Source organism: Camelina sativa, chromosome 7, assembly GCF_000633955.1.
Source record: "Camelina sativa cultivar DH55 chromosome 7, Cs, whole genome shotgun sequence".
Lineage (NCBI taxonomy): Eukaryota > Viridiplantae > Streptophyta > Magnoliopsida > Brassicales > Brassicaceae > Camelina > Camelina sativa.
The window spans coordinates 31,362,979-31,371,375 of NC_025691.1; the positions used below are offsets into that span (position 1 = coordinate 31,362,979).

Consider the following 8,397-nt stretch of genomic DNA (forward strand, 5'->3'; position numbering starts at 1 on the left):
ATTTGGTATGGGTAAGCAGAAGTTAATAAATAATCTCTATATTGGTAATTAAGGAAAAGTATATTTAAATTGGTAATCTCCAAACCGAATATGTTCACCTTGATTGATATGAAGTCGAAGCTATAAAATATTATGTCTAAAATATTTAGTAGTAAGTTTTTTTTTTTTTTTAGTGATTTATGATTTACTGTGGTGCGAATCATAGAAACGAGAATAAAACAAATTTATATAACACTAGTTACTAGTACTATGTTTAGGGGTGCTCCATAAGCTTTGACATAAAAATGACATGTCTTTGATTCTTGCTTGTTCATGGGTTTTGCCCAAAGTCAACCAGAATGACATGGGAATGTAAAAGACGAAACCAAGAACCGAAGAGATGGAACCAATACAATTCATCACACATATGACATACCCTTCATAGAGTTGAGCGAAGTTATAGATAGTCTTTCTTTCTTTATAGAGTTTGGTTACAATGTATGAAATGTAAATTGAAGTTTTCACTTGGGGAACTCTATACATTATTTTATTCTTCAAGCCATTATTATAATTTTGGGTTTCCCTGGGAGTGAACTCACCATAATCGACTCCCTTGATATGGCTGACATATGTTAGACCACTTCAATGTCATGAACCCACCACAACCATAAAAACTTCAGCGGTTTTAAGCGGCTTTCCAAGAAGACAATGGTGGTGTCTCCGAGTTCTTAAAAGTGGGCATCATAGCCGTGTATCTTTCTCTTTTCACAAAACCTGGTTGGGCAATGGCCTCAAGCTCAGTCATCTCTTCGGGTGTGAGTTTTACTGATAAAGCTCCAATGTTCTGGTTGAGGTTTTCGATCTTAGTGGTTCCTGGGATGGGACAAACATCATCTCCCTGGTGGTGAACCCATGCGAGGGCTAGTTGTGCAGGAGTGCATCCTTTCTTTTCCGAGATTGCACAAACCTTCTCATAAACAATCTTGTTGTTATCTAAGTTTTCCTCTTGGAATCTTGGTAGAGCCTGCAATAATTTGGTTTATTATACAAAGTCATTTGATTAATCCACAGCTGAGCTAAGGCTCATCAACAAACAAGTCATATAGAAATCCTATATACTTGCCTTTCTGAAGTCATCCTTGTCTAGGTTCTCAACAAGCTTGGGTCCAGATGCAAAGAAACCTCTTCCTAGAGGACTGTAAGCAACAATCCCTATCCCAAGTTCCCTGAACAAGGAAAGAGAACATGAAAAGTTACATAATTGATGGGTAGAGCATCATGAAACTGAGGATGAAATATGAATACCTGCAGGTCGGAATGATTTCTTCTTCCACATCTCTCGTCCACAAGGACCACTCTAACTGCACAGCAGTAATTGGGTGAACAGCATGCGCTCTTCTGATAGTTGAGGCACATGCTTCAGACAAACCAATGTACTTTATTTTACCTTCTTCAACCAGCTTCTTCAGTTCTCCCATCTTGGCATTGACAAACAAAAAATTATGGTAAAGTTCAGTAAAAGATGCCAGCTTTCTATGAAGGTCAAGAATTAGAACCAGAACCGACCCTAACAGAGTCTATGCAAAAGAAAAATCCTAAGAGCAGATGATAAAACACTTTAAGTGACTAAATGACTAATAAGTCTAAAGAGCACCCAATCTTCACAAGCTGGCATTTAATTAGGAGAAAGCCTCAAATTCGTTCTGTTAAAGATCATTTCACCAATCATTGTTCTTTCGAGAATAAGCTAGCAACTTCAAAAGAGTAACCTAAGCAGAGAACATCATCTCCAATCTATTGTCTTCGACCCTATTAGTCCGATAACATCGGACCGATATACAAAGCCAAGATGTAAAAGCTCACTGAGATATCTCTTCAAGTAGTGAACTATATAACTCCCATTTCATCAGAACGTTACAAAACCATGAAGGAGGATTGACAAGAAGAGGAGCTTACAGTGATTTCAATAGGGACACGAGTATCAATCCGATGCTGATAATAAAGATCAATGCAGGCAACATCTAACCGCTTTAAACTAGCCTCACAAGCAGCCCTCACATACTCAGGATCTCCTCTCACCTCTCTCTTTCCCTCTGCATAGCTGATTCCAAATTTGGTCGCAAGTTCAACTTTTTCTCTCATCCCATCCTTGAGTGCCTGACAAAAAAAAAATCCAAACTTTCTCAACATCGAAATCGTTTCTACATCTTAACGAATCAAAAGGCCAATTCCCATCTCTAAAATCGTTCTTTGTTTCCCAAAAGAGAAACAAAAACTCAAATCAAAGATCGAACCTTGATAGCTAAAAAAAGTCAATTTTATCAAATCAGAGATAAAAATCAAACCTTGCTGAGGAGAACCTCGTTGGTCTCAGGACCGTAGATGTCAGAGGTGTCAAGAAAAGTGACACCGGAGTGAATAGCATGGTGGATGAGAGCGATGGCTTCTGTTTCCGGCTTGGGAGCACTGTAGAAAGCAGAGAGGCCCATACAACCAAGGCCTTGCGCCGATACCTCGAGGCCTTGGCTTCCCAGCTTCATCCTCCTCATTCCACAAGTCGCCATGAATCTCTATCACAACTGTGTGTGTCTCTCTCTCTCTCTCTGTCTCTTCGTTTCTCTATGTGAGTCTTGTAGAGGCTGTGCGAGTCTGAGTGGGAGTTGTTGTTGAGATTGGTTGTTGGAATGGTGTGATGATGAAGAAAAAAAAGCCGTCTGTCGCTTTGTCTGGTTGGTGGTGCAACAAAACAAAATTGAATTTGTTAACCAAAATAGTCAAATACTATGACAGACATGTCGATCAAATTAGAACGCAGAATTTATGATCGGTTAAGTCATTTAACCGTTCGTTATCCGGTTTTGTTCTCTTACAGTATCGATTTTGGTAGTTTTACCGTGATCGAATTTGTCCATAATCTATTATTACACTGCAAACAAAAACTTTTATTTGTAGTAAAAAAAGAAAATTATTCTTTCTATGGCGTTGAATCTTTCTTATTGCAGACTCGTACACACACACACACGACACGATATGATATGATATGACCAAAGTGCATACCCTTTCGAACAAGTTATCAAACATGTATTTTTATGTTGCTTTCCAAGAAGACAATGGTGGAGTCTCTGAGTCCTTGTAAGTAACCATGTCGTTGCCATACCGTTCTCCTTTCACGGAATCCGGCTGAGCAATGGCTTCAAGCTCAACCATCTCTTCAGGAGTGAGCTTCACGGATAAAGCTCCAATGTTTTGGTTCAAGTTTTGGATCTTGGAGGTTCCTGGAATGGGACAAACATCATCCCCTTGGTGGTGAACCCACGCGAGAGCTAGTTGTGCAGGAGTGCAGCTTTTCCTTGTCGCCATTGCTTGGACTTTCTCGTAGAGAATCTTGTTGTTGTCTAGATTCTCCTGTTGGAATCTCGGTAGAATCTGTGACAAAGCAATAGCAAAAAGCAGAAACATACTAAGATGACTACAAATCTTGGAATGTAGTCCAAAGAACTATCATACAGTGTTGAGTTTACGGAACAGAGAACTGAATCAAATAAGTACTTGCCTTTCGATAGTCATCTTGGTCCAGATTCTCGACAATCTTGGGTCCGGATGCGAAGAAGCCTCTTCCTAAAGGGCTATAAGCTACAATTCCAATCCCTAGTTCCCTATAGAAATCAAAGGAGAGGGGTTATAGGACTAAGCATGTAAACGAAGAGGGAAAGTAATTCTGACTGATTCTGTTGCCTCACACCTGCATGTAGGAATGATATCATTTTCCACGTCTCTTGACCATAAAGACCATTCTATCTGCACAGCGGTTAGCGGATGAACAGCATGTGCTCTTCTGATAGTTGAAGCTGAAGCTTCGGACAAACCAATATACTTTACTTTACCTTCTTCGACTAGCTTCTTCAGTGCTCCCATCTTCACCCAAACCATAAGTTCAACAGCAACATAGAGCAAACCAAATTATAAAGAAACCAAAAACAGAGCAACAAACAGAGCATTATGGAATTTTTGGTGTTCTTTGAGATACATAAGTAGCACACTAACACTGTACGCAAGTTGGATTAGATATCAAAACAAGAAGCCATACCGTGGCTTCGATGGGAAGAGTTGTATCAATTCGGTGCTGGTAATAAAGATCAATAGAGGCAACCCCAAGACGCTTTAGGCTTGCTTCACAAGCAAACCTCACATACTCTGGATCACCCCTGAAACCAAATTTCCCATCTTCAGAAGTAGTGATCCCAAATTTTGTTGCTAACTCCACTTTCTCCCTCAACCCATCTTTCAAAGCCTGCGACCATAAGAAAAGGAAAAAAAAAAAACAAAGCTTGTGATTAATATTATTAACCCTAATTCCTAAACGAGCCTAAACCCTAATCCCAGTCGCTAAATAATTTAGTTACCTTTCCCAGGAGCAGCTCGTTTGTCTCGGGCCCGTAGATGTCAGAGGTATCAAGGAATGTGACGCCGGCGTTAATAGCGTGACGGAGGAGAGCGACGGCGTTAGTCTCAGGTGTTGGAGCACCGTAGAAGGCGGAGAGACCCATGCAGCCGAGTCCCTGAGCCGAAACCTCAAGGCCTTGGCTCCCAAGCTTTATCCTCCTCACTCTGCAAGCTTCCTCTGCCATTGATATATCAAATCTTCAGAAGATTTAAGAAAAATATATGTTTTGGTGAATTGAGAAAGCAGATCCGAGTGGGATTTTATAGGGGAGTGGAGTGGAGTGGAGTGGAAGATAAAACAACGATCACCGCCTCGCCATTACTGACAGTGTTCTAGAGTCTTTGATTAAGTCAAATAAAGAAAGCAAAGTGGACAAAATACAAAATTGTAGTCTTCATTTGTATGTATTATTTTATTTTTAAAAATTGTTAAATGATCAAAAGAAATATAAAAAAATTCTATAAACTTTGACGTCATTGGTGATTTCATATCAGCACTAATCATCCTTTGATTTCGAAAATCAAGTCCGTACATGCTTTCGAATTTTAAATATGGACCGCTCCAGGAAGATTCAAACAAAGACAGTAGTTGGAATAATCATTAGCTATATAAAATTTGTTGTCTCTTTTGGGACGTTTTGCAATGAGTTATGTGATTTACACCGGATTGAATAAATTTCTCATGAGATTGCTAAGAAACTTTATTGATCGTGAATACAAGGATATGCTCGAGTAATCATCTCATTTGCTCTCTCACTCCATCAAAATCTCAATGATCTTAACTACGGATCAGAGGTAAAAATATATATATATATAGAANAAAAAAAAAAAAGACAAATGGATGAAACCGAGTATAAATTTTTTGAAAACTTGCACTTTCCAGTTTCAGTTCTGAAGCCATAAAATTGAATAATTGATCACAAAGAAGAATATATAAAAAGCTCTGGCCATGCCTTTGTTCGTTACACACAAACCAAATTCATTAATTCGAAGATCGAACATACGATTCTTATGCCTATGCAAAAAAAAGTCTTTAATCTTCAGGGGTGATTAAAAAGGGAAAAATAAAAACAAGATGATATTTTGATGCATGGATCATGGATGAATGAGTCATTCAACAAACTGTACTAGTAAGAGCATGCACTAAAGGGTTTGACTCATTTGATGTGAACACATTGTCAAACCACTCGAGCGTCCCCCAAATTTCTCCATTCTGGCGTTTTTCAATCGCAATTTCCGCACACCAAATCAGTTTCTCCTTTTCAACAGACACATACTCCACCCACAAAATCGCCATTTTTCCACAATGATCAGCCAATTTAACTTTGCCAATACAAATAGGCAAGCTAGGCAATCCTTCTAAACCCTTCAAAGTTTTCCATAATCTTTCTTCAGGATTTTACCAACAGATCCCACAACCACCACCAAAACAGTAGAACACGTTCTCTATCACACAATAAGATAGTGACCGCCATCCCCATCTAAAATTCATGGATAAGTCTGCCGACCTCCATCTACTTTTATGCAGCTTATAAATCACATCTTTTGCCTCAGACCTCACATAGAGGGTTCCTTCATACTTTGCACTTTGGTACTGAGAGCCTCCGCATATGTCCTTGCTAGGGATCTGTAAGAACTCCCAAGTTTGGGTCTTCGTATTAAAAACCTCCATCCAGTTCGTTGAATTGATATTGTCACAACCTCCATTTACATATATTTTCCCATCGAAGGTGCAAGCAGATGGGCACATGCGGGCCACCAACATGCTTGGAGCCTCACGCCATGTGTGAGAACAAGAGTCCATGACCATAACTGTAGACGAAGCATTATTATTAATTCCTCCAGCAATGACATAGATACTAGGACCAACCACTGCAACACTAGGAAGGGATATAGAGTAAGATTTGGGTGATGAAATCGGGACCAAAACTTTTCTGGAGCTATTTGGTCTCTGGCAGAGAATGAACCAGCATAATATTTGGGAATCGGTACCGAAACGCAAGCACACATAGAGAGAACTCTCGGTCCGGCCCAAGAGGGTTCGAGTTTGGTAAAGCTCTGTTGAAGCAATGAGAGAGCGAAATCTCTTACAGACTAAGGAGAGAGTTGGGTAGTAGATTCTTGAGACGCAAGCTAAGCACTTTAAGAGCACATCATCAGGAAGAATCATATCTCCTTGAATGGCTGGCTCTTCTCCATGGTTCATGGTTGTGTTTAAGGTTTCTTATCTTTAAAAAAATTAAAATTATCTAAAACAAAGAAAAATATATAGGGGTGCAATTACATAAATATTGAACACTAGAAAATATCCCACGCGTCACGTTGATTTAAGATATATATAGTAAAATATGATAAATATATGAAAAAAAATTTAGTTGCTTTAAATACTTTGACTTTTTATATTAAACTCTAAAAAATGATATAGTAAAATTTGATAAATCTATATTAAAATGTTTAGCTGCTTTAAATACATTGATTATTTTTATAGTAATAAACTAGAAAATATCCCACCCGTCGCTTGGCTTTAAAATTGATATAGTAAAAATATGATAAATATATATATGAAAAATGTTTAGTTTCTTTAAATTCATTGACTTTTTTTTATTAAACTATAAAAATATCCCACTTGTTGTGTGGGTTTAAATATGACATAATAAAATATGATAACTATATATTAAAAATGTTTAGCTGCTTTACATACGTTGTCCATTTTATATTAAATAAATTTATCATTTGTATTAAATAATTATTTTTCAAGACNGATTACGGGGTTTGTGTTAACGGGTTCATAGATTCACGTCAAGTCAACAAAGTTCAGAACGCTGTGGATGAGCTTAGGAAGATTGCANAATAAATAGACAACACAAATGAAGATTTATAAAAAGATGACTTGGGAATATGTACTTATAAGTATAGTGTCACACTTTGTCTTGTATATGTAAGGGCCAATTCTAACATAATTAAAGACAACTTTAATACAAAAATAACTAAATTAATTTATATTAGTATTTTAAAATATGTTAGATATGCTAGAAAACAAAATTGAATTGAAGAACGAATATTTCATTTCCATTGTAGGTTAAAATTAATATAACTAACAGAAAAATATTATAAAATATTTCTAATAATATAACACGCATAAAAAGTAAAAAACCTTTTTAAATAATTCTAGGTTACCCTTGGCAATGAAAATGTTTACGTTCGAAATGTTAACCTAGATATGTTGCATTCTAATGATGATGAAAGATTTGCCATCGCCATCTTCTTTTACTTTTGAACCACTAACATTGCCATCGAAAATCTTTAGTTTGCAACGATACATAAATGCATAAAATAATCAGAGAATAAACTTTTTCCTACAAAGAAGTTAAACCTCAAACAAACTATAATCAGATTTATAATTAAGAAAACAGATATCAGAAAATGACCAATACCAATAATTTAGAGACCAGCAAAAAGGTTTCTATATTTAGAAGGATAAATTTGATTAGAAGATTATCCGTGATCATTTCCTTCCAACTTTTTTGCGAAAATGGCGAGCCGCAACACAATTCAGATGTACCTCACGACTGTCATCGCAATCGTGATCCTCCTAGCAGCAAGCCAAGCGACAGAAGCCCGTTTCACAAACCTATGCGCTAAAACTGCATACCCAACCTTGTGTCGACCGCTGGTGAAAGGGCCAAACCCGAGACGAGCCACACAGAGCACGATCCGAGCCTTGGAGGCTAAGACTAAATTGGCGCTTGCAGCCTCTGCGAGGTACAAACACGGAAATCCAACTGTTGCGATTTGCTATGCGACTCTTGTGGATGCATCCTTCAATCTTAGGAACGCAAGAAAGAGCATTAGGAAAAGAAATGTTATGTCGCTAAAAATGTTTTTGACTGCGGCTGTGTCAGATTACGGGGTTTGTGTTAACGGGTTCATAGATTCACGTCAAGTCAACAGAGTTCAGAACGCTGTGGATGAGCT

General features: G+C 37.8%; 3 protein-coding genes and 1 pseudogene across 3 annotated transcripts; 1 reads left to right on the plus strand and 3 right to left on the minus strand.

Annotated features, from left to right (window-relative positions):
- On the minus strand, positions 377-2,697 carry LOC104703661 (probable aldo-keto reductase 4). Its single transcript, XM_010419715.2, has 5 exons — positions 2,325-2,697; positions 1,936-2,136; positions 1,285-1,457; positions 1,103-1,205; positions 377-1,003 (listed from the first exon to the last, which is right to left on the minus strand). Exons 1-5 carry the CDS (start codon positions 2,541-2,543, stop codon positions 665-667), a joined length of 1,035 nt encoding a protein of 344 aa, XP_010418017.1. The 5' UTR covers positions 2,544-2,697; the 3' UTR covers positions 377-664.
- LOC104703662 (probable aldo-keto reductase 6) lies at positions 2,875-4,752 on the minus strand. The gene is made up of 5 exons (XM_010419716.1): positions 4,383-4,752; positions 4,067-4,270; positions 3,722-3,894; positions 3,533-3,635; positions 2,875-3,405 (listed from the first exon to the last, which is right to left on the minus strand). Exons 1-5 carry the CDS (start codon positions 4,605-4,607, stop codon positions 3,067-3,069), a joined length of 1,044 nt encoding a protein of 347 aa, XP_010418018.1. The 5' UTR covers positions 4,608-4,752; the 3' UTR covers positions 2,875-3,066.
- LOC104705147 lies at positions 5,537-6,628 on the minus strand (annotated as a pseudogene).
- LOC109125511 lies at positions 7,885-8,395 on the plus strand (the record flags this gene model as incomplete). Its single annotated transcript, XM_019227199.1, has 1 exon — positions 7,885-8,395. A coding segment is annotated over exon 1 (441 nt), but the record flags the coding sequence as incomplete, so codon positions are not given.